The 24,636-nt window shown below is 46.8% G+C and overlaps 2 protein-coding genes across 2 annotated transcripts; one reads left to right on the forward strand and one right to left on the reverse strand.

Annotated features, from left to right (window-relative positions):
• Positions 1–1,464: 1,464 nt before the first annotated feature.
• LOC311204424 (butyrophilin subfamily 3 member A3-like) lies at positions 1,465–8,487 on the forward strand (the record flags this gene model as incomplete). The annotated part of the gene is made up of 9 exons (XM_084280851.1): positions 1,465–1,531; positions 2,237–2,509; positions 2,707–2,805; positions 3,454–3,480; positions 4,268–4,294; positions 6,333–6,359; positions 6,994–7,014; positions 7,123–7,149; positions 7,997–8,487. The coding sequence occupies 9 exons, from the start codon at positions 1,465–1,467 to the stop codon at positions 8,485–8,487; spliced, it is 1,059 nt and encodes a 352-aa protein (XP_084136977.1).
• Positions 8,488–10,954: 2,467 nt separating this feature from the next.
• Positions 10,955–23,719, reverse strand: LOC311204425 (butyrophilin subfamily 1 member A1-like; the record flags this gene model as incomplete). Its single annotated transcript, XM_084280852.1, has 9 exons — positions 10,955–11,481; positions 11,607–11,633; positions 13,076–13,096; positions 13,926–13,946; positions 14,286–14,357; positions 14,495–14,569; positions 19,992–20,255; positions 21,518–21,859; positions 23,647–23,719. 9 exons carry the CDS (start codon positions 23,717–23,719, stop codon positions 10,955–10,957), a joined length of 1,422 nt encoding a protein of 473 aa, XP_084136978.1.
• Positions 23,720–24,636: the final 917 nt, after the last annotated feature.

Genomic DNA, 24,636 nt, shown 5'->3' on the forward strand with positions numbered 1-24,636 from the left:
TTTATTGCCCAGATATATACTAGTTTCTTACTATTTCCCACAGCATTTTCAGGAAGCTTCCACTGCCTGAAGCCTTCTAAAGGCTCATTACACTTCTTTTCACTCATCACTTATTTACCATTCCATGATTCTACAATATGACCACAAAATATTTCACCACAAAGAGCAAAATAATCCCAGCCCCACCCATTTCTTACTTCCTTTCACTCTCACTGCCAGAGTTAATGGATAATCTCAGAGCTGAAACTGAAGGGTGAGTTTTATGGTCAGGATTAGAAGGTCCAAAGGTACCAGCAGCCTTCTTGAGCATCGCCAACGGATGCAAACACTCCCGTGGAGATTTCTTCAAGGGGCAGCTGCGCTTCTGGAAACCCAGGTTTGTCTTTCTGTCTGGTTGAAGCTATGGTTTGTTTTGGCTGCATCTCTGAAGAAGAGCTCTGAATGTTTTCTTAGCCCTCTCTTTCCTGGGAGGCATTGCGTTGTGTTGTTGTGTGGCAGAGCAGACATGTTGGGGGGTTGTCCTGAAAGGCCTGGGTATTATCTTTGCCCAGCTCTGCTTTGTATGTATTATTTTCACATGGTGAACTGCTGCTTGGGAGAGAGAAAAATATCATGAAGCCATGCTTGCTGTCAGGTTTGGCTTTGGGGTTGAGCAGGGTTGGATTTGGTGGAGAGAAATCCACGCTCTGACAGTGAGCTGAGGATAAGGAGACCCTTTGGGAAGCCTCAGACAAGGATTAATATCCTGTAGTGGGCACAGATCCCTTACTGCACCTGGCCAGTCGTTTTTTACTCCTTACTTGGGGTGTTTGTGGCAGTTTTTGTATTTGTTATGGTGTTGGCGACAGCGTACCTGGCAGGCACATTAAGCCTTGCTGCTGTTTTCTTGGCTTTTTAGATTTCTTTTCATATGTTTTGGCTTCCCTTCCCTTCTCCCTTCCCTTCTCCCTTCCCTTCTCCCTTCCCTTCTCCCTTCCCTTCTCCCTTCCCTTTTCCCTTCCCTTCTCCCTTCCCTTCTCCCTTCCCTTCTCCCTTCCCTTCTCCCTTCCCTTCTCCCTTCCCCTTTCCCTTCACTTTTCCCTTCCCTCCTTCTTTTTACGGCAGAATTCATGTTCTAGGCTGTTCTACCCTTATTGTCTTTGCCTTTTACTCCAAGGAGCAACCCTAAGTCCTGTTACTACTACTACTACTACAGGGATATATGTCTGCCCAGCTCAGGAATTGATTACTTCATAGCCATTGACTATTATCAGTGTCAAAGTGCCTCCATATAAACAATCACAGGACTTCTCTGGCTACTCAATCACTCCCCATCTTCCTCTGGGGTGTAGCTAAGCATGTGAGTAGTGCACATGAAGCAGGCAAGAAGATGTTGGAGTGAATCTGGGAATGATGTAGCTCGATTGTTCAGCACTCCATGTCATTTATTTTGTATTTAAAGAGAGTTGTGTCTTTCTCATAGGTATGGGGCTCTCAGTCCAGCTGACAGCACTCATCTTCATCTTGGTATCTACACACCATCCCACTGAAGGTAGTTTTGCCCTGTAATGGATTACTTTTGCTCTGTGCTAAGTCAGATTTGGAGACCATGAATGGATTGGAACTGATGCCCCCTGTGACATTCTTCTCTACCAGAGAAGGTCCAGATTGAGATGAGTTCTTTGTATGGCATGTGAACTCACTGGGTGTTCTGGGATTCAGCCTGCTTGACTCTAGGCATTAAAATTGACACTATTTGTCTAAGGTACATCTACAGTCAGTAGGAGGAGATGGGCCCTTCCAGGGCACGACATAATTCACCTCAGAGCCCCATCTTCCCAGGGATTAAGCCACTCTCTGGGGAATGCAGTGTCTCAATGCTTTGTCTACAAGATGATGGCCTCAGTGACATATTTAAGGGGCAGAAATTTGATGAGATGAACCTAATGTTGCCAACACTAATAAGGGAGGTAATTTTCACTGGCACGATATGTTGGATGCTGGTCATTTGAAACAGGGATGGTCTTTAGTGACTTGTGCTTCAAATGTGCCTATATTGGTTTATTTATAGTCAAATTTTCAGCTGCTGCTCCTGGTCTAAGCTGTGAGAAGATAAAGGCTGCAATGTTAGTGGGGGAAAAAAAGCACTTTTAGGGCATTGCAGACGCAAAACTTCTCACAGACTTCTTCCCCCTTATCATCTAAAGCCACTGTGGCTGCTGAGCATAGCTCACACGTTCCTCTCTCTCTTCTGCAGGTGGTGGCCATGATCCATTGCTTGTCCTGGATGGTTATGAGGATGGTGGCATTAGGCTCAAGTGTTTCTCCGAGAGGTTATTTTCTGAAGTTCAGATACAGTGGACAGATGGTAGAGGAGATAATGTCACCGGGACTCATCTCACCGCTGGCACCACCACGGCAAACGCCAGCAGCTCCATCGTTCTAAAACCAGGATCTGGAAACTCTGCATCCTGCAAAATCATTGATAAACTGCTGAGAACCTCAACAGAGTCTTCAGTTGTCATTGCAGGTAACCAGCAGCTCGTGTCCTTGAGAGCAGGTTGCCCCAGAACCTCAGTGCTTGTGAAATAGTCCCAGTGAACTGCTCCTACGGGTGTCTAGGGATGAAATGTGGATCCAAATCTGGGGTTTTTTTTTCACTTAGATGTGTAATCAGAGCTGATAGTTCAAGGGAAGTTATAACTGATGGTCTGAAATCATTTGTAGATGCCTTCTTCCCTGCCACTTCCCCTTGGCTGACGGCCTTTTTTGTCATCCTGCTCCTGTGTGTGTTCCTGGTCATCGCTGCGATTTATAAACTCAGAAGTAAGTCCCACTCTTCATCCTAATGCAACTGAAAGGCAAGATCACCATGTCTGGAATTATCTGGGCAGGAGGGTAAAGGGTTATTAAGAAAAAAATCACCCCCATGATTCTTCAGCCATGGCTTTTTTTGGCATATTTTTGCTTTCCTGGCATATTTACTCTTAATTATTCCAACATCTCAGAGTATAAACCCATAAAACCACATTTACCAATATGAATTGAGATATCACCACAGTGAAATCATTGTTAGAACTCAATTGCATTAGTGAAATAATGCAAATAACTGGAATACCTTCATGTATCCAAAGATACCCACTGGCTTAATTAATAGACAAGTAGTTTTATTGCTCTATAAGCTGTGTTCTAGCTAAGAGAGGTCTACAAGACAAATCTCTTGCCAGGACATCATGCAAAGTCTGTGGGGTTTTTTTCAGCTTCCAGCATCACTAGTTTTAAAATGTTCTGTGTGATTTCTTGTCATTTTAATGGGATTATATAAGTATATGCAAATCAAGACATTTTTGAAAAGAAATGGCTTCTGTACCAAGCATTTCAATTGTGAAATATGAAAATCTTCAAGTGAAAAGCTACAAACCAGAAGATAATGTTTTCCTTCTCTCTGCCTCTCCCCTCTCTCTCTTTTCTCAGAGATCAATAAGATGACCATTCGTGAAAGTAAGTCGTATTAATACCATATTTAAGTGTCATATTTATGCTGTATGTCACCATGAACCTCTAGAAAGACAAATGTAACAGTAGAAATGATGCCTAGTGTTGTAAACGATATAACCCTCAGATTCTTCAAAAGATTGGGACTTTGGTTGAGCCTGTAGGCTCCAGCTAGGTTGTCCTTGGGCAGTAAGTCTTGGGCTGGAACAGGCTGCCCAGAGAGGGGGTGGGTGCCCCATCCCTGGGGGTGTTCAAGGCCAGGTTGGATGGGGACCTGGGCAACCTTGTGTAGCTCCAGGCCTGGAGGTTGGTGGCCCAGCCTGTGGTGAGGGGCTGGAACGGGCCCAGAGAAGTGGTGGGGTTACCATCCCTAGAGGGGTTTCAAAGGCCTGGAGATGGAGTCCTTAAGGACATGATAAGGGGTTGGAATGGGCTGCCCAGAGAGGGGGTGGGTGCCCCATCCCTGGGGGTGTTCAAGGCCAGGTTGGATGGGGCCCTGGGCAACCTTGTGTAGCTCCAGGCCTGGAGGTTGGAGCTCTGTGACCCTTGGGGTCCCTTCCAACCCAGACCAGCCTGGGATTCTATGAAATCTAGTCACTTAATTAGAAATAAATTCACTTTTGAAATCTAGTCACTTAACAGTCAGTAATTTACGTGTGTGTAGATATACCCACAAGCAGATAGACATAGAAATCGTGGTTTAATCACTTCTACACAGTCATTAAAATGGATTTTTAAAAGTGTTTGAAGAATTATTCTTAGGATATCAAAATATGTCTTCTTGTTTTCACAGAGGATGCAGAAACAGAGATTCGAAAAGGTAACAAGCTTTTCTCAGTGATTTCTGTCTAGAAACCTCCTTTTTTTTAGCTCAGTAATTGATCACTGATCTCTGTATGAAGACTGGTTGGGACTGCACTGTACAAAAGCAGAATGAGAAGATTGCTTCTACTGTGAAAAACACGTGAGCTGGATATGCAAAGTATCCCAGAGATCCATGGGATCATCCATGCAGACCTCCAGGCATTTATTGTCCAACTTTCTTGGGATACATCACTCCTGAGCTTGGAGGAGCTGAGCCTTGAATACCAGCCAGCTATCTTGGGTCCATGAAGTCCCTCCAGGGCTTTGTCCCATGGTATCTACCAAGAAGGTCTCTGAAGAGGCAAAAGTCTCTCTCCTAACAGCCAGGATAGTGAGCTTGCTGTGTGCCCTCCTTGCTGGGCTGAGGATCTTGAACTCCACCATTTCATGGTCATTCCAGCTGAGGCTGCCCTTGAGCTTCACATCCTCTACCAGCCCCTCCTTGTTGGTGGGACCAAGGTGGCACCTTTCCTTGTTGGCTTCTCTATCACTTGGAAGGTCGTTTTCTTGAAGCTCAGATCATTTAATTGACATACAGAATATACTGGAACAGATAGAAAATTCAATGTATTTCTGTTAAAAAAAAGGAGGGAAAAAAAGAAAGGAAGGAAATGGTGCTTTAATATTTAAATATAATCTCTTTCAGAGATAGAGGAACTCCAGTATGAACTAGGTAAGAATGTAGTTTGGCTTCTTTGCTCTGCTGGGTTTGAGTATCTTTTGGTTAGAAGAATCCTCTACATTGAAAATGTTATAAAATCACAAAATAGGGTCTGTATTGAAATTGTTTTCTATTCTAAAGCTGGGGTTTTCAATTAAATTAATGATATCTGTTATAATCTACTATATCACTGGCTTTTAGCTAGTGAATTTTATATATCTAGTCTAAGCTAATAATCAAGACTCCTACAGGATGGTTACCTACAGAGGACAAGTTATCCCCCACCTCCTTTGAAATGATATTCTGAATTTAATGCCAATCCCCAGTTCCCTAAATGAGAATATCCTTTAACATTCACCTTCTTAGTCACGTTTTGGGTTGGTTCTGTCTTGAGGAATGTAACATTCTCTGCTACTCCTGGGTTTTGTTGCTTTGTTTTTCAGAGGAGGAGAAGGAAAGATCTTCCAAGGGTAAAACAGCTTTTTTTTTTTTCCCCCATTTTCCTTTTTGTACCACATGCTATTCTTTCAAAAAAAGTACCCTGAAAAGATGCTTCATAGGCAACTGTTCTAATAAAATGGTTTTCAACTCAATTTTGAATCCTGGAGTTGAGAAATTCTCTCAGAACTTCCTATTTGTGAAGATTAATTCCCCTTTTCCAACCAGAAAGATAACTGAAAAGTTGTGGCATGTGTATGAGTGCAGACAGTTCCCCTTCTTTTTATCTATAGGTATATATATATATATATATCTGTAGGTATGAGACTATTTATGGATATTTATATCTGTTTATCTCTGTGTATAAAGTTATTTTTCCATTGGTGGAACCAAAGGATAACGTTGGGTTTTATTTGCAAGCAAGAAAGAAATCTAATCTCAAGCTCTGTGTTAATGAGAGAGGTTTTTACTCTCCTTACGATGCTCTCTGAAGTGTAAATATGCTTGGGAGTGATTTGTTTGAATCACTCCCTAATTATTTCTATACATTTTAGTTTGTTTTGTTATGGTTTGTACTCAGGCATATTTGTGTGACATTATTTATTAGCAGAGAAAACTTGTATAATGCATGTCTGTTGTTCTACAAACAGTTGAATCCTATAGATATTAATAAAAACAACATCACATTTATAAACAGATTAATAAATATAATTATTATACAAATATAAATACAATATTTATAAACAGATTCATAATCAGGTTAGTCCTATAGATATACCCCCCCCTATATATTAGTATATCCAATATAATGAATGTACCATAATTTGCCTGATTTAGTCATCCAAACTTTTAATTTAGGGGGGTTTTTTTGTTTGTTTTGTTTTTTCCTTTGTAGACAATCAGGATTTGTTGCTCAAAATCGGTAAGGATATTAAGTTAACTTATGTCCTTAAAAACAAATAGCACTTTGGAACCGAACTGTGCTACCGTTTGAAGGCTATTCCAGCACCTCAATCTCCTCCACACTTATTTGCCCCTAAAAAACTCTTTATCTGATGCAACTTCAGACCCCTCAATGTCTATTTCCATTCCAATTCTTTAAGAGTTTCACTTTTTGCTGCAGCTGAGTGGAAAACTGATTTTCCTTCCTATGAACAAACTGATATTTTTGAAAGAAAGGGGGGAAAAACCCCCACCTTTTATACTCATTTTAGCTGTTCAACCTCCAGTTTGTCATCTGACAGGGTCTGGAATTATGGCCACAGGTCCCATTACCTGCAGGTGATCCAGTTGTCATCTAAACTTTGGGCACTGAGGGTGAGGCAGTGTTCTTGGCTCCTCACTTGCTGATGTGCCATTCTCCTTCTCCTGACCTTACACAGAGTCCAGGACACTAGTTTGGGTCTAGAAAAAAGCCTAGACCTCCAAAAATAATCTATCATCCTTTCCCAAGTCCTAGGCCAGGTCATACTTAAGGAATGTAGAGGAAATACTCATGGTAGCACAGAAACCCTACAGAAGAGCATGAGGCTGACATAACTTTCTGTCATTTGCAGAACAACTCCAAAAGGAACTGGGTGAGTTGAGCTGAAAACTGACTTTTTTAATCAAATATACACCCCCAAATATACTAAAATCAGGTATATCAACTTCCTGCAGTAACTTTAACAACTCTTTTCTGGCAGATTTCAGGAGAGCCCAGAGCAAAGCAGGTAAACCCAATCTCCTGTTCTTCCATTCACAGCCAAAGTCCATCCCTTGTGTTCTGAAAAACTCACGTGCTGTGAAGTTTTGAAGCCCTTTGGCTGAGATGGGCACCTTGGTTTCCTAAAGCACCTCCTATCTACGCAGTCCTTGATACCACAAGTTGAGGGGGGATAATTTTGACTGACCAAAGCACCATCTATATTCCTGGGGTATTTAGGTGTTTGGTTCTTATTTTATATAATTTCTCTCCTTTATTTATTTCCTTTGAGGTTACTGTTTATTTTCCTGAAAATTGGAAATAACTTGGGGCTTTGTGTTTTTCTCGTTGTTCTCCTTCTCCTTCTCCTTCTCCTTCTCATTCTCATTCTCATTCTTCTCCTCCTCCTCATTCTTCTCCTTCTCCTTCTCCTTCTCCTTCTCCTTCTCCTTCTCCTTCTCCTTCTCCTTTTCCTTCTTCTCCTTCTCCTTCTCCTTCTTCTCCTCCTTCTCCTTGTCCTTCTTCTCCTTCTCCTTGTCTTCCTTCTCCTTCTCCTTGTTCTCCTTTTCCTTCTTCTTCTCCTTTTCCTCCTTCTCCTTCTCCTCCTTCTCCTTCTCCTTCTCCTTCTCCTTCTCCTTCTCCTTCTCCTTCTCCTTCTCCTTCTCCTTCTCCTTCTCCTTCTCCTTCTCCTTCTCCTTCTCCTTCTCCTTCTCCTTCTCCTTCTCCTTCTCCTTCCCCTTCCCCCTCCCCCTCCCCTTCCCCTTCCCCTTCCCCTTCTCCTTCCCCTTTCTCCTTCCCCTTCTTTTCTCCTTCCCCTTCCCCTTCTTCTTTTCTCCTTCTTCTTTTCTTCTCCTTCTTCTCCTTCCTTTCTCAAGCCAGTATCACCCTGGATGAGAAATGCAAACATCCCAGCCTCACCATTAAAGAGAAAAACAGGGTCAAGTCCTCCACCCAGGAAGAAGCGATGGTGGCAGCTACTGAAGGGTTTTCAGAAGAGAAACATTACTGGGAAGTGGAGGTGGGGGACAAACCAGAGTGGGAGCTGGGTGTGGTGCACGAGGACATTAGAAACACCCTGATGAACGACCAGATGAATACTCCCCCAAAGGAGAAGTCACTCAGCCTGAGGTTCTCTCAGGGACAATACAGCCTGAGTGATGGGGGGAGTGTAAAATACTGCAAGCCCTGCAAGGTGGTGGGTGTTCTCCTGGATCAGGACTTTGACCAGCTTTCATTCTTCGACGTGGGAGAAAAATGCCTTCTCACAGCTCAGTCTCTTGAGTTTTCTGGGAAACTCTACCCCTTCTTCAGCCCAGGCTCCGATGGTGAATGGTTGGGAGTACGCCCTGTGATTGTTGAAAGCTAATTGCCCTCTCTGTGATCTCACAGGGACAAGGGGAGATGAGTAAATACACAATGCAATGAGTCACAGAGCAAGTGAAAGCACGAGGAAGAGGGAAAAGAAGTATTATCAGCTTTTAAAACCATGGGAAAGGAATAATCTCTGAGGTTTTCTTAGGGGTTTATGAGCTTTATGAGTGTATGATATTTCTATGTATTATATGCTTTATGAGCACCCAAGACCCTTTGATGGGCACCCAAGACCCTTTTCATAGTGTCTCGACCCTTCGTAGAGCACTCAAGACCCTTAGTAGAGCACACAGGACCCCTTGATGGGTGTATGATATTTCTATGTATTACATGCTTTATGAGCACCCAAGACCTTTTTATGGGCACCCAAGACCCTTTGTAGAGCACCCAAAACCACATGATGGGCACCCAAGACCCTTTGTAGAGCACTCAGGACCACTTGACAGGCACCTAAGACCCTTTTCATAGTGTCTCGACCCTTTGTAGAGCACTCAAGACCCTTAGTAGAGCACCAAAGACCCTTAGTAGAGCACATAGGACCCCTTGATGGGCAACCAATATCTTTTCCATAGAGTCTGGACCCTTCTAGAAGCACCCAAGGCCCTTTGTAGAGCACCCAAGACCCCTTATAGGGCACCCAATGACACTTCTAGGCCCTTTCTAAAGCACCCAAAGCCCTCTGAGAAGAGCCCAATATATAGAAATAACGTGTACTAAGACATAATTTTGTGAAAACCCAAACCAAACGTTGCAATTTTAGTTTCTTTTACTTGCACTAAAGAAAAACTGGATGTCTCTGTATTTGTTGCATTCATTGTGTATTAATTTTTGACTAATAAACCCATTTGTGTATTCAAGAAGAGTATTGATGTAAGTCTGACAACATAAACTTAGAAAACTATTAGTAACACTCAAATGTAGTTAATTTTTATTTTATATTTTATTTTATTTTATTTTATTTTATTTTATTTTATTTTATTTTATTTTATTTTATTTTATTTTGTTTTATTCTATTTTATTCTACTTTATTTTAATTTGTTGCCAGTGTAGGTTAATGAGACCTAAGAAGAATTCTTAGAACACACCTTCCACCCCCACCTCCCTTCATCCCAGGCTTCACTTTAAAGGTCCCCTTAGCAAAGTCATCTAGTTCAACCATAGAATCGTAGAATCCCAGACTGGTCTGGGCTGGAAGGGACCCCAAGGATCACAGAGCTCCAACCCCCCTGCCACAGACAGGGACACCAACCTCCAGCCCTGGAGCTACACAAGGTTGCCCAGGGCCCCATCCAACCTGGCCTTGGACACCTCCAGGGATGGGGCACCCACCCCCTCTCTGGGCAGCCCCTTCCAGCCCCTCACCACTCTCCCTTTGCAAAGAACTTCCCCCCAATCTCTCCTCTCCCCCTTCCCTCCTCCAGCTCCACTCCATTTCCCTTGTCCTGCCATTATCCACCCTTTAACAAGCCCATTCCCCTCCTGTTCCTGGGGTCCCTCCAGGGACTGGGGGGCTGCAATGAGGTCCCCCCACACCCTTCTCTTCTCCAGGCTGACCCAACCCAGCTCCCTCAGCCTCTCTCCGTAGGGGAGCTGCTCCAGCTCCTCTGCCCCCTCTCCACCAGCCCCACATCTTCCTTGTGTTGGGACTCTGGCCACAGGACTCCAGCTGGGAGCAGAGCAGAGAGGGACAATCCCCTCCCTGTCCCTGCTGCCCCCACTCTGCTGATGGAGCCCAGGATCCCATCGCCCTTCCTGCTGGCTCATGTGGAGCTCCTCATCCCCCCTGACACCCAGGCCCTTCTCTGCTCCCCAGGAGCTCTTCTCCCAGTCTGTAGCTATGGCTGGGATTCCTCTGGCCCAAGTGCACCACCTCACACTTCAACTCCTGCAATGAGCAGTTTCTTACACCTTCTAACTCCTTCCTCTGGTAGCAAAAAGTATCAGTTCTGGGTTGTTTTTTTTTCTCCTAGGGAAGCTTCTAGCAGCTTCTTTCAGAAGCCACTACTCAGGGCCCCTTCTCTCCTCCATCTTGCCATGCAAACCCACAACACATGATGATGATGATGATGATGATGATGATGATGATGATGATGATGATGATGATGATGATGGAAATGCATTGTAAGCACTGGTTATTTTTCTTTTCTTCAGAGAAAAAAACCCAAGACTCTCCAGAAACTGTCCTTGAGATAAAACATATTTACCAAAACATGTCATGGGGCAGCTCATTTCTATTGGACATCATGTATACAGGAAAGTGTGGGCATGAGAATTGGGCAACAGTGGGGGGAAAGAAGGTCCCTTCCAACCTCATGCATTCTATGATCTTAAACTCTGCATAAAAAAAAAAGAACATAAACAAGGATTTATAATACAAAAATTGCAGTTAAACACTGAATTTGTCCTAGGAAAATACAGACCATATTCAATTTCACCACAAAATCACCGTTATTTCAACAAAACTACTCCTCTTTCACTGAACAAATTCTCATGGTGGATTCCTTGTGTGAGTTTTTAAAGAAAGGGTGCAGCTCCTCTGAGGATGCACAGTCTTTAAACGTGAACATCACAGACATATCAGTAACATTGAAAAAAGTCAACGTTCTCTCTTCACAATTAAGGTAAACTCCAACTTTCCTGGGGGTTTTCTGCACCTTTATCCATAGCCATGGGTCAGTTCTTGCCCAGTACTCTTTATAACTTAATCCCAGAGCCCAGAATCCTTCCTTAGGTGACAAGTAAATTGTTCCTTTCCTTGGAGCGGATTTTCTGGCTACTCCCAGGTCCCAGTCCTTGCTTTTTTCAACCTCCACCTCCCAGTAATGCTTCCCAGAGGAGAAACCTTCTGAGCCCAGCACACAGACAGCTGAATCGAAACTCCCTTCGTTCTGAGTCACTTTCTGGACCTGTGATTTGTGTGTAAAACTCTTCTTGTCCACAGCAATAAACAAGTTTGGGTGGGCTGTGTCCTCATCAACCTTGATGTCATCTACAAAAACAGAGTAAAAGGCATTTGTAGATTCCCAATCCAGCCCATGCTCAGCCCTGTTTCTGTGCTGTTCACAAATTTCAAGCCATTGAGTAAATAAGACATAAGGAAATACATTATTTTACCTGCATTGCCACGAGCCTTTCTGAATTCTGGAAGGAAATAAGCAGGGTGAGGGGGGAAAATGAGTAAGAAAAACCAAGCTCCAAACATTGAATGAACATAATTTCCAATTCCAAGTTGGGAAATCTCACACTGAGTCTGAGGTTAAGCTGTGTAGGTCAAATGATACTCAAGATCCCTCTTCCTCTCTCAAACCCTGGTCAAATGATACTCAAGTTCCCTCTTCCTCTCTCAAACCCTGGTCAAATGATACTCAAGTTCCCTCTTCCTCTCTCAAACCCTGGTCAAATGATACTCAAGTTCCCTCTTCCTCTCTCAAACCCTGGTCAAATGATACTCAAGTTCCCTCTTCCTCTCTCAAACCCTGGTCAAATGATACTCAAGTTCCCTCTTCCTCTCTCAAACCCTGGTCAAATGATACTCAAGTTCCCTCTTCCTCTCTCAAACCCTGGTCAAATGATACTCAAGTTCCCTCTTCCTTTCTCAAACCCTGGTCAAATGATACTCAAGTTCCCTCTTCCTCTCTCAAACCCTGATCAAATGATACTCAAGTTCCCTCTTCCTCTCTCAAACCCTGGTCAAATGATACTCAAGTTCCCTCTTCCTCTCTCAAACCCTGGTCAAATGATACTCAAGATCCCTCTTCCTCTCTCAAACCCTGGTCAAATGATACTCAAGATCCCTCTTCCTCTCTCAAACCTTGTGATTACCTGAGGTCTGAAGAAGGATCTGAAGCTGGGATGAGTTTCCTCTTTGGGAACTACTTTCTCTCCAAGGACTCAGTCTGATGCCTTACCTGTGTTTTACGTGGATGCCCCACTAGCACATTTCAAACCAGGTGAGATCCCTGGTCACCGCCCCAGCGTTTCCAGGGTAACAGGAAGAGATGGTCCCCCAAAATCTCAGCCACATTTCATAAATTTCTCAGGTGGGGATGGGTACAAATGAACAGGTTGGGTGAATTTTCTGTAACCCTCCAAAGGGAGGAGAAGGTCCCCTGTTCAGTGAGCTTCTCATCTCTGCAACCCTGGCAACTTTGTGCAACAGTGGCTGGGAAGGAGAAGATGGTGGGGAAGATTATGGCAGACAGAGAGTCTACTATACAAGAAGCCAATTAAGATCAGTAAATATTAAATATTTGCCAGGCCAGAAGCATCTGAGCTTCTTCTTTTATGTGTGTGAGAGGAAACGATGACCCAGCACAGTAGGATTATGAAGCCCTGAGATGTGAGCTTTAGGGATTTAGCTCAAAGGTAGAGACTCCTATGTGAAAAAAGGTCAAGTTTTGGATGAGTTTCTGAGGATGTGAAGAGAGAGGTGTGACATGTGCACCTGGAGTGCAGGAAGGGCTTTGAAGCCTTCAAGTTACAAGGTTTGAATTCATTCTCCTGTCAAACAACAACCACCTTTCCTCTCTTCAGACTTTCCCTTTCACTACTTTGAAGAGTCTTAAGAGACAATAATGACTTACCAATTTCTTTCCTCAGATTCGCTGCAAACAAGAATGGCACAGAAAGAAAATGTTACAATGGATTAACCATCAGTACTTCAGTAGTACCACAACATGACTCTGGATACAGGTAATTCTATCAATACCAAAGTTCATCCATACCCTGAAATGCCATATTTTTAACCCCTGTTTCTGGAGTCACCATAGGTTTTCATTCACTCACATCTTCACAACATGCATTCATCCCTAAATAGGGTCTTGTTCTTCTCTATACATGGAGGATCTATCCAACTAGAAAGGCTAAGGGATTGGAGGTGGTTTTTTGAACATCAGAGGGCAACATATATAAAAGTACAGCCAGGTCATCAAAGCTGGAGGTAACTAAAGGCCATTGGAATCATACAGCACCTGTAAACAGGGCCTTTTGAGATACTGTGAGTTATTCCCATGGATGAGGTCTGGCTTCATAATGGAAACAGCTGAATCTTTAGCCAAAACTGGACTGTCTTACCACAGCTTCTCTGCCAAGTCACCGTGGGCAACAAGAGAAGAAGACACCAAGTGAGAGCAAGAATGAGAACTTACAAAACTGGCCACACTGGCACACTCTGCCGTGGTGGAAAACTTGGAGCTGCATCTCACAAGCTTCAAATTTTGGCAGGGATCCCTTCAATACCCCACCATCAACTTCCTCAAAGGCTCCAGAGCTGGTTGGTGGCCCAGGCTCTAACATACCCTTCCCTCAATACCTCAACTTGCTGTTGGAGTCCAGTACCAAAGCCTCCAGCAGCCAGAAGACCTCACACAACACACAATGAAGACCTCCAAACCTCAAAATTAGTTGGCTCACAGGGCTTCCAGAAAGACTCACCAATCTCCTTTGCCAGGTTCCCTGCAAGAAAAGGGGGATAGGAAGGAAAACTTGCTTAGAACTCCATCTGGACTCCAAGAACGATGGAGGGAAATGTTGTGTCATCAGCAAGTCACATTAAGCCTTTGCCAAGACCTGTCCCCAGACAGGATGCCCCAGACACAGAGCCATGGTAACAGGGCACTGCATACACGAACCCTTGTCAATGCTGAGTGCTGCCCTGTGTTGTGGCTACAGCTTTGCTTGGCTCAGCCTGGGAAGTCTTCATCAAGGACCACACTGGACCTCTGTGAGTACCCAGCCCCAGCCTGGAGTGCCCTGGGCACTGAGCCCTGGTGGCAGCATGCTGCTTGTACTCACCCTTCTTTGCATCCTGTGCTGCCATGTGATGCAACTGGAGCCCATCACAGACATCCTGCATGGCTGCCAACTCTGTTGGTGGGAGAAAGGAGAGGAAATCAGGCAGAGCTTGCCTCCAGCCCAGCGTTCCTGACACCAGTCATGCTCATGATGCAGTCTCTCCTGTCTGTCTCATGGGGGCAGGGGTGACATGCCCTCCACTGCCCTACCCTGGCACTGCATCTCACAGTCTGCTTGCTCACATGGCCCCAAAGAGTCAGACTCACCAATCTCCTTCCTGTGTCCTGTAAGAAAGAGGGAGAAGAATGAAGATCTTGATAGTGCATCCCAAGGAGGATGGAGAGAATAAAACCCCAACCAATAGGGACGATGGGAGAGAGAGAAAAGAAAAGCCATTATGTCTCAGAGCACCATGAGCAATGGGCTCTGCAAGGAGCTCTTCCCCATGAGTCCTCAACCAGGAGCAAGGGAGGACAAGGGCACAACATATCCTCCTTTAGGAGTGCATGGGTACTGGGCTCCTGGCACTCTCTGGAGCCAGATCCATCCCATGCTCCCTCCCTGACTGTGGCCCTTGTTGGCATAGCCTGGGAAGTCTTCAACAAGGCACACTGAACCTCTGTGAGTACCCAGCCCCAGCCTGGAGTGCCCTGGGCACTGAGCCCTGGGGACAGCATGCTGCTTGTACTCACCCTTCTCTGCATCCCGTGCTGCCACACGTTGTGAATGAAGCTCTTCTGTGAATGAAGGGGAGGAAGAAGGGAGAGCAGTCAGAGCTGCCACATAGGAGCATCCATCCTCACCCACCCCAGTGGGAATGCACGTGGGCAAGGAGAGGCACTCACCATTCCTTGCACGCAGCTCCTCTGCAGAGTAGAAGACATCAAGTCAGAGAAAGAGCCACAAGGTCCTTGCAAGCCAGACCACTCTGGGGCTGTCCAGCCCAGGCAGGGGTGGAAACCACCCCTGACACAGTGGATGGTCCATGCTCCTTGGGATCAATCCTAACATACCTCCCCCTGGGATTGTGGCCACCAGAGCACAAACACCCACATCCCTCCCAAGACCCAGGGGTCGTCAGGAAGTTGTGTTCTCCACCCCATCAGCCTTAATGTGTCCTTGTCTCAGTGCATCTTTCCCTCATTCTACTAACTGTTTCAAAGCCTCTGCATATTTGTGAAGAGAACAGCCATGGACCCCAGGAATAGGACAACCATGGCCCTGTCAGCTCTACCCTAATGAGGTTATACCATGGGCAGGCAAGGAGACTAAACCCCAAATGGCCACATTTATTCAATGTCTTCTGAGACTGAACTGAATGGCAAAGAAACCACAGGTAGGAGCTCCACAGAGGCTTTTGAGGAACCCCTCCAAACCAACAGAGGGAGAGTCAGAGTCCAGCCCACATCTGCCTGTGGGGCAGTGCCTTGGCAAAGCTCAAGCCAGGAGGAACCTGGTGCCACGCTGAGCCTTGGGGCCTGTAGGGTCTCTTGATGCCCCACCTGGCATTGCTGGAGCAGCCATCCTCACCCACCCCAGGGCTTCTATCCCAGTGGGAATGCATGTGGGCAATGAGAGGCACTCACCATTCCTTGTACGCAGCTCCTCTGCGGAGTCACCGTAGCCACAGGAGAAGACATCAAGTCAGAGAAAGAGCCACAAGGGCCTTGCAAGCCAGACCATTCTGGGACTGTCCAGCCCAGGCAGGGATGGAAACCACCCCTGACACAGTGGATGGTCCATGCTCCTTGGAACCAACCCTGACATACCTCCCCCTGGGATTGTGGCCACCAGAGCACAAACACCCACATCCCTCCCATGACCCAGGGCTAGTCAGGGAGCCACGTTCTCCACCCCATCAGCCTCAACGTGTCCTTGTCTCAGTGCACCTTTCCCTCCTGCTCCTGCCTGCATCAAAGCCTCTGCCTGCCCAGACACTACCAACAGCCTTCCAAGGCAACCCCAAACCTCACAGAGCTTTCACAATGGATCTGAGTCAGCAGGAGGGCTCTCAGCCATGAGCACATTCCACCAGCCCTGATGGATGTAAGATCCCCAGGAAAACAGCCATGGACCCCAGGAATAGGGGAACCATGGCCCTGTCAGCTCTACCCTAATGAGCTTATAACATGGGCAGGCAAGGAGACTAAACCCCAAATGGCCACAATTATTTATCTACCTCTGAGATTGAACTGAATGGCAAAGAAACCACAGGTAGGAGCTCCACAGAGGCCTTTGAGGAACCCCTCCAAATCAAAAAAGGGAGAGTCAGAATCCAGCCCACATCTGCCTGTGGGGCAGTGCCTTGGCAAAGCTCAAGCCAGGAGGAACCTGGTGCCACGCTGAGCCTTGGGGCCTGTAGGGTCTCTTGATGTGGCACTAGGGGAGAAGCTGGCATTGCTGGAGCAGCCATCCTCACCCACCCCAGGACTTCTATCCCAGTGGGAATACACGTGGGCAAGAGGCAGCACTCACCATTCCTTGCACGCAGCTCCTCTGCGGAGTCACCGTGGCCAGAGGAGAAGAAGACAACAAGTCAGAGAAAGAGCCACAAGGTCCTTGCAAGCCAGACCACTCTGGGACTGTCCAGCCCAGGCAGGGATGGAAACCACCCCTGACACAGTGGATGGTCCATGCTCCTTGGGATCAACCCTAACATACCTCCCCCTGGGATTGTGGCCACCGGAGCACAAACACCCACATCCCTCCCATGACCCAGGGCTCGTCAGAGAGCCATGTTCTCCACCCCATCAGCCTCAACATGTCCTTGTCTGAGTGCATCTTTCCCTCCTGCTCCTGCCAGGACCTCCACCAGCTATGGACATTCCATCCATCTTCCATGGCAACCCAAAACCTCAGTCATTGCAAGGGCTGTGCCTGCTCCTTGAGGCCCCTTTCCACAGGGACATTTGGTGGGAGAAAAGGAGAGGGACTCAGGCAGAACTTGCCTCCAACCCTGCTGTGTATCAGCATTCCTGACAGCAGACACACTCATTCTGCAGTCTCTCCTGTCTATGTCATGGGGGCAGGGGTGACATGCCCTCCACTGCCCTACCCTGGCACTCCATCTCACAGTCTGCTTGCTCACATGGCCCCCCAAAGAGTCAGACTCACCAATCCCCTTCCTGTGTCCTGTAAGAAAGAGGGAGAAGAATGAAGATCTTGATAATGCATCCCAACCCCAAGGAGGATGGAGAGAATAAAACCCCAACCAATAGGGACGATGGGAGAGAGAGAAAAGAAAAGCCATTATGCCTCAGAGCACCATGAGCAATGGGCTCTGCAAGGAGCTCTTCCCCATGAGTCCTCAACCACAAGCAAGGTAGAACAGGGGCACAGCACATCCTCCTTTAGGAGTGCATGGGTACTGGGCTCCTGGCACTCTCTGGAGCCAGATCCATCCCATGCTCCCTCCCTGACTGTGGCCCTTGTTGGCATAGCCTGGGAAGTCTTCAACAAGGCACACTGGACCTCTGTGAGTACCCAGCCCCAGCCTGGACTGTCCTGGGCACTGAGCCCTGGTGCCAGCATGCTGCTTGTACTCACCCTTCTTTGCATCCCATGCTGCCACACGTTGTGACTGGAGCTCTTCTGTGAATGAAGGGGAGGAAGAAGGGAGAGCAGTCAGAGCAGGAGCTGCTGCCAGCACTAAGGACAGGGGCTTCCTCAAGTCAGAGCTCCTCAGATGGAGCCCCCATACTTTCTGAGACCCACTGACATCCCACATGCTCCCAACACCTCACAGTCATGCCCCTGCCTGGCACAGACATCCTGCATGGCTGTCACCTCTTCTGGTACCACAACCAGATGGCTGGTTTGGCACATCAGGTGCTGAGGGACACAGAACCTCCTCTTGGCAAGCATCAGGCAAGCCAGAAGCTGGACTTCCCCCACCACAGCTGCTCCATAACTTCTTTGTTGCTCACACCAGGAACTCAACCTGGCAGCTTCCCACTGCCCAGGGCACCATTTTCCCTTTTTCCAGGGATGGATCCTGTCTCTTGGGCCACCACGTGCCCCCTTGACCCAGCACCAAGGACTCAGAGCCTTCACGATGGAGCCCGGTCAACAAGAAGCCCCCCAGTCATGAGAACATTTTGCCTCTGAGTGTGTATTTGGTGGCAAAGGCACAGTTATTACAGGCAGATACCCCCACTCCTCATAAAAATAGGGTGAAAAGGCAACCCTCAGCTGACTGTGGGGTTTTCTCTAGGCAGAACTGTTTACTGGGATCTCTGGCATGGGGAAATTGCTTACCTGTTAATACAATGATAAGGAGGAGACAGATGATCCAGTGTAAATTACAGTTTCCTGAGAAATGGAGAAAAAGCCATTTAAAAATGACATGAATTTCCTTGCTCTGTAGCTGGCCCACACCCAGAGTGCCCATTTGGTCATATAACCCACACTCTTTGGACCTGGTCAGCAGAATAGTAGTGCCTCTGTGTGTCTGTTAAGTAGTGATTAGTCAGACCAGGTAACTGAATGCTTGCAAGTCATGAGAACCACGTGTAAAACCTCATTTGGGTTTCCCAATTCATCTGGGACTCCTTGTGTGGCCTAATTAAAGGAATTACACCAGCAATTCTATACCTTGCATCCTAGCCTCTCTCTCTGGTTGGCATGGGGCTGTTGCAAATTTTCTTGATGCCCCCCAAATGGTTTCAACTATTGAGTGTTGTGGGATGGAATAATTCGTATCGTTAGGATGAACCTTCTCATGAGTGGAGGATGAAGCAGTAGCTGAGTGGAAAGAGAGGAGCTTTGCTCAGAGAATGCCAACGTACATGATACCTCTCAGTTGCTGCATACCTGACTGCTGAGCAATTTGTGGACTGTGATCCCTATCAGTGGTCACAAAAGAAGGTGGAGGTTGTCCACAGGGCAGCTGGATGGAGCTTTCTATTGCATAAACATTGTCCATCTCCTGTAGAACGGTTGTCTGGGCCAGTGAGGATAGATCTTCTCCTTGGTGACTAACCCACATCACTTTGGGCTTTTCGTAGGAACCTTGTGTTCTGCCCTTGTATGTACAAGTGCTTGAGTGTGGCACAGTGACTTCATTCATGGAACCTGTAACAGAGGTCATTTAACACCATCACATCTCTCACGACACAGACATACCATGAAAGAGGCCTCACAGGACACTTGCACTTTCCTCATCCCATCTCTAATCAAAACCATCTGGCTCTTGAGCTTCTAATGTTTAATAATTCCCCATCTGGAAGAGCCATATGAGTTGTCTGTGTCTAAGAGTGAAACTGCTGAAATAAGTGAAAACAGGCAGGATTGTGCACAAGAAGCTCTCCCAAACCACAAGTGATGCAGCCTCAGACTTCAGGTGACCAGGTAAAGAACCAGATGTGATGCAAAGAGACAACACACAGGTTCAGGCTGTTAAAAAATAAGGGAGAGCTATGAGCTCTTTACACTCTGGCTGAACTCAGCCCCAAGAGGCAGAGCACTGAGATCACTCTCAGCGTTTTCCTGGGTCATCCTTTCATGGTGTTCCCCTGGAGATGCCACAAAGGCAACCAAAACCTCCTTCACCCAGCAGCAAAGACTTCTCCCAAAGGGTAGGATACTGCTGGATGCTTGGGGCTTCAGGGAAGGTGTGGGATGTGCCCCGTTTCATCTCTTCTAGCCACCATGAAGGGGCTCTAACTCCCTGAAGCCAGCAGATGCAGGTACAAACCTGTGACCCACCTGATCGGCTGATCTTGGATTCGACGAGTTCCACCACACAAACCACATCCACCTGGTCACAGGGCACTGTGATGATGCTTTCCACCGTGAAACGGTCTCTCTCACTCCAGCTTATGTTGGTCTCAGCCTCCACCTTCACTGTGTCTCCTCCATAGCTCACCCAGAAGACTTCAGGCTTTGGGTACCACTGTTTTGACTTGCACGTGTAGCGACACGCGCCGCCCTCCTGCAGATCCCGGTCCAAAGTTGGTTTGTGCCCAATTGCTGCAACAAAGCCCATGAGTAGTGCCATGCTGAGCAGCAGGGCATCTCACCACAGGGATACAGCCAACCCCAGTGAGCCTGGGTGATCAAAGGTCAGGAAGACCAACTGGGACTCTGTGGAGCAGATGAGAGCTCCTCACATGACAGAGAAGGATTTGATTCAGGCCCGTGGAAAAAGAGTGGTGTGGAGAGAAAGAAGAGGAAGGAATCGTTCCCTGTCTTGTCCAACACCACAAGAAGAGGTATCAAGTTAGCCACGTGGTGGGTTCAGAGGAAAAGAAATGAAAAGGCCTTCAAATATGCCATTTATCTCCATGCAGCTCCCCATTGTACTGTTCCCCGTGTGATAAGATGCATGCCCTTCCCCCCCCAGTTCCCTCTATTCAGGACTGCAGCAAGACTTTCCATGTCTTCACTTATTCCCCCAGTTGCTCCAAGTGACCACTAAGTGTCATGGACTCCTGGTTTCCTGGAGATGGCTGGAAACCTGCCTGCTGATGGGAACTAGTGAATTAATTCCTCATTTCCCTTTGATTGCCTGCACACCTCTACTTATTAAACCAGCTTTTATCTCAACACAGAAGTGATCATACTTTCTACCTCTGTGATGCTGAGCTCCCTAGCTCTGTGATGCTGAGCTCTCTACCTCTGTGATGCTGAGCTCCCTAGCTCTGTGATGCTGAGCTCCCTACCTCTGTGATGCTGAGCTCCCTAGCTCTGTGATGCTGAGCTCCCTACATCTGTGATGCTGAGCTCTCTACCTCTGTGATGCTGAGCTCCCTACATCTGTGATGCTGAGCTCTCTACCTCTGTGATGCTGAGCTCCCTACCTCTGTGATGCTGGGCTCTCTACCTCTGTGATGCTGAGCTTCCTAGTTCTGTGATGCTGAGCTCTCTACCTATGAGATGCTGAGCTCTCTAGCTGTGTGATGCTGAGCTCCCTAGCTCTGTGACGCTGAGCTCTCTACCTCTGTGATGCTGAGCTCCCTAGCTCTGTGATGCTGAGCTCCCTACATCTGTGATTCTGAGCTCTCTACCTCTGTGATGCTGAGCTCCCTAGCTCTGTGATGCTGAGCTCCCTACCTCTGTGATGCTGAGCTCCCTACCTCTGTGATGCTGGGCTCTCTACCTCTGTGATGCTCAGCTCTCTACTGCAGTTAAACAATAACAAGGTCTTGGGATTCCAGCACAGAACCACTGAGTCACAATGGGAATTGAGCACAGCACAGCCACAGCAGGTGGCATTTCATCTCCCAGCTTACCTGTAACACTCAGGTGAGCTGTAGCCTCCTGTGTGACAACACTGCTGTTCACAGCACAAGCGTACGCGCCCTCGTCAGCTACTCCCACTTGCCGGATAACCAGGAGAAACTCTCTTCCCTGCCAGTGTCCTGCCACCCTCGACTGCTCCTCATCCTGGCACTGCTCCACCACCCCTCCCAAGCTGGAGGAAGAGCACAGGGGAGCATCCCTCCCCTTGTCCAGTTTGTACCAACGCACGCTCACGTTGGATGGGGTGTTGCCTGGCAGCTGGCAGGACAGAGTCACTTGCTCTCCAACCAGGACAACTGATGGTTCAATGCTGATGGTGACAGGAGCTTCACCTGCAGAGATGAGGAGGGAGGAAATGCATCGTTGCATAGAGGGAAGAAAGCCACCTTTGTTAGCTGAGCTCTAGATTAAATCCTCATAGTCCCTTACAAGAGGACAGGGTCATTTTTACCACATCCCCCAGGCACAGACTTGCTTTAGTTACCAAATTTCTTGGGTTTATTGATGTCTCTTGTGTGACACACTCATGGAACTTACACATGGGTGTTGTGGGCAGTGATTTATTCAGGAAGACAATAGGCACCCTCGTGCAAGGGCTGTGAAACAAAGGTCCCTGGGCTGGGCACAGCTTACCCCCCACAAGGTCCAAAGATCTGTGCAATATCCTAGGCACTCTGCAAGTTTACAGCCTGCAAAGCAACCTGCACACTGACTCTGTGACCCAGGAGGGACTGAAAATGCCTCCCTTGTGTGTGGCAAGATAATACACTTGAGCTGCTGCCCCCAAAGAGCTGGCACCCCAGAGCAGGACCGGGGTGTCTCATGTCTGTAAGTTGGCTGGTGTTATCCCAGATTTGGGCTTGTCAGACACCACATACAATCTACAGCACATTTGTTCCTTTAGGGACCCCAAATGGAAGTGCAGGAGTGATATCTTAGGATAACTGGTTATCAGTGAGGAGTTTCTTACCTGTAAGCCACTTTCCAACAATGAAAACACATGTTGGGAGAGCCAAGAGCAGGACTAGTAAAAGCTTCCTTTCTGAGCACTTCTTCCACAAATCCTCCACAAGTAACATGTGGTTCAAGCCAAATTCCTCCTATTTCCCTTGGAAATGGGCAATGAGCTGTGAAATGGAGAAAGGACTCTTGAAAGGAATGAAACAGAAGGGGAATGGGTCACGTGAAGGACAGAAAGGCAAAGGCAGAACCTGTGTTCAGGTGCTGGGGGAGCTGTGCCACCTTGGTGGCTTCTGGCTTCTTTCTGTGGGAGAAACCCACCCACTCTCATTCCCAGGCAGTCCCTTTTCTTGGACACAGGAATATCTGGCTTCAAACTTCAAGCCAGACGTCCAGGATGCCCACTGCCAGCCCTGTACCCAGACAGGCTCTCAGACAATGATGTTTGATGTGTCTAGGAAACCTGGAAGGATGTGCTTGATACTTCCCAGCCTCCACTGATGCTGTGAGCCACTTGGGTAAGAACATTGTCCTGGACAAGGGTGTGACAAAGCTTTTGCTTCATTACAGACAAGCAGGTGGGGTCCTGGTGCATGAAGGAGAGGGAATAGGAGTGACTGTCTGGTCTGCTTCTCCCACAGTCTCCTTGGAAACTTTTCTAGGGGCCCATCTCAGCAGGCTTGGGCAAAGAGATGCGCTGCACAGAGCTGCACCACTACAGCTCCTCTGTGCCCAGTCAGTTGTGATTCTACTCCTGCCAGCCACTCTCTTCTGCCTTCTACAGCTCCTCACACATCAGCCTGGCTAAATCAATCAGCACAGCCCCATTCCTTATCTCAGTGCCTGCATTATCTTGCACCTGCAATCTAAACTCCCAACCACTTTGTACCCTTGTCCTCTCTTAGCAGAAGCCGTTGGTGAAGTGCTGAAGGGCAGGAAAGGTGTTCAGCAGGGCAATAAAACTGGAGGAACTATTATGTATGGAAGCACCCAGGGAGGACAGCAGGGCTTGCAAGGGTCTAGCATTTACTATAGATGCACAGACTACAAGAGGGAGGAAATAAAAGCAAGCAAACACCAGACATCCCACCCATCACCTGAAAGGCAGGTTAGAGGGACAATAAATGACCCCCAAGAAACTCCCCTCCCTTTGCTTTACCAAGCTCCAGAGTCACGTTGAGCTGCTCAGCACGAAAACTCAGCTCCATGTAAAAATGTACAGCCACCCACATTCTTACTACCAGTTGGGGTTTACAATATCCTTCCATAATAAGGGGTTTTGAAGGGCAGAGAATTAACCATTCAACATTTTAAATGAATGAAAATAGCAAAACGTGGAGCTGGTGTCTGGCTGCCACTGCTTAGTGCACTTGCATTCCCTGCCTATGCTATTTACACCTGCATCACAAAGGTAGTTTTAATAGGTATTTCCCATTCTAAAGCAGAGGATGTTACATTTCCAAAGAAGATTATATATAAAAAATACTAGTTGAGTGGTGTAAAGTATCTAAAACCACAGCACAGATCTCAAAAGAGTAACTGATTAACATATTGGTTTAGTGACTAAAGTAGTCCTGCCTTACTGATGCCCAGATATCCTCCACTTGATTCTCATTCATTAACCCTCAGGCACCACTTACTAAGTAGTAAATGGAATATATCTGCACTTGATTCTCATTCATTAACCCTCAGGCACCACTTACAAAGTAGTAAATAGAATCTATCTGCACTTGATTCTCATTCATTAACCCTCAGGCACCACTTATGAAGTAGTAAATAGAATATATCTGCCCAAAAGACATTATTAATACATTCTTTTGCTGTTTTCATTGTGCATCCTTTCTAGTATATATAAAACAAATGCTCTTCTCTTACCTTTTGGAAGGAGCTTCTTGGTTAGAGCTTTTAAAAAAATACAGGAAGGAACAAGATGACTCAAGTTGAAGTAGGAGGAGCAATTCTGGACTACTGGGAAAAGGATAAGAAATGGCTTTGCTCCTGTTGGTTGACTCAAGAAGTCTGATAGGAGATGATAAGTAAATATTAGAGGCTGATTTTCTGGGTTTATTTGGTTTCTGTGGCCAGGTACCCACACCACAGCCCCTGAACATCCCTACAGGTGGGTTTCCCTCAAGGTGAAAAGAGTGAG

Source organism: Gallinula chloropus (assembly GCF_964237585.1).
Source record: "Gallinula chloropus genome assembly, contig: HAP1_SCAFFOLD_220, whole genome shotgun sequence".
In the NCBI taxonomy this organism is placed as follows: domain Eukaryota; kingdom Metazoa; phylum Chordata; class Aves; order Gruiformes; family Rallidae; genus Gallinula; species Gallinula chloropus.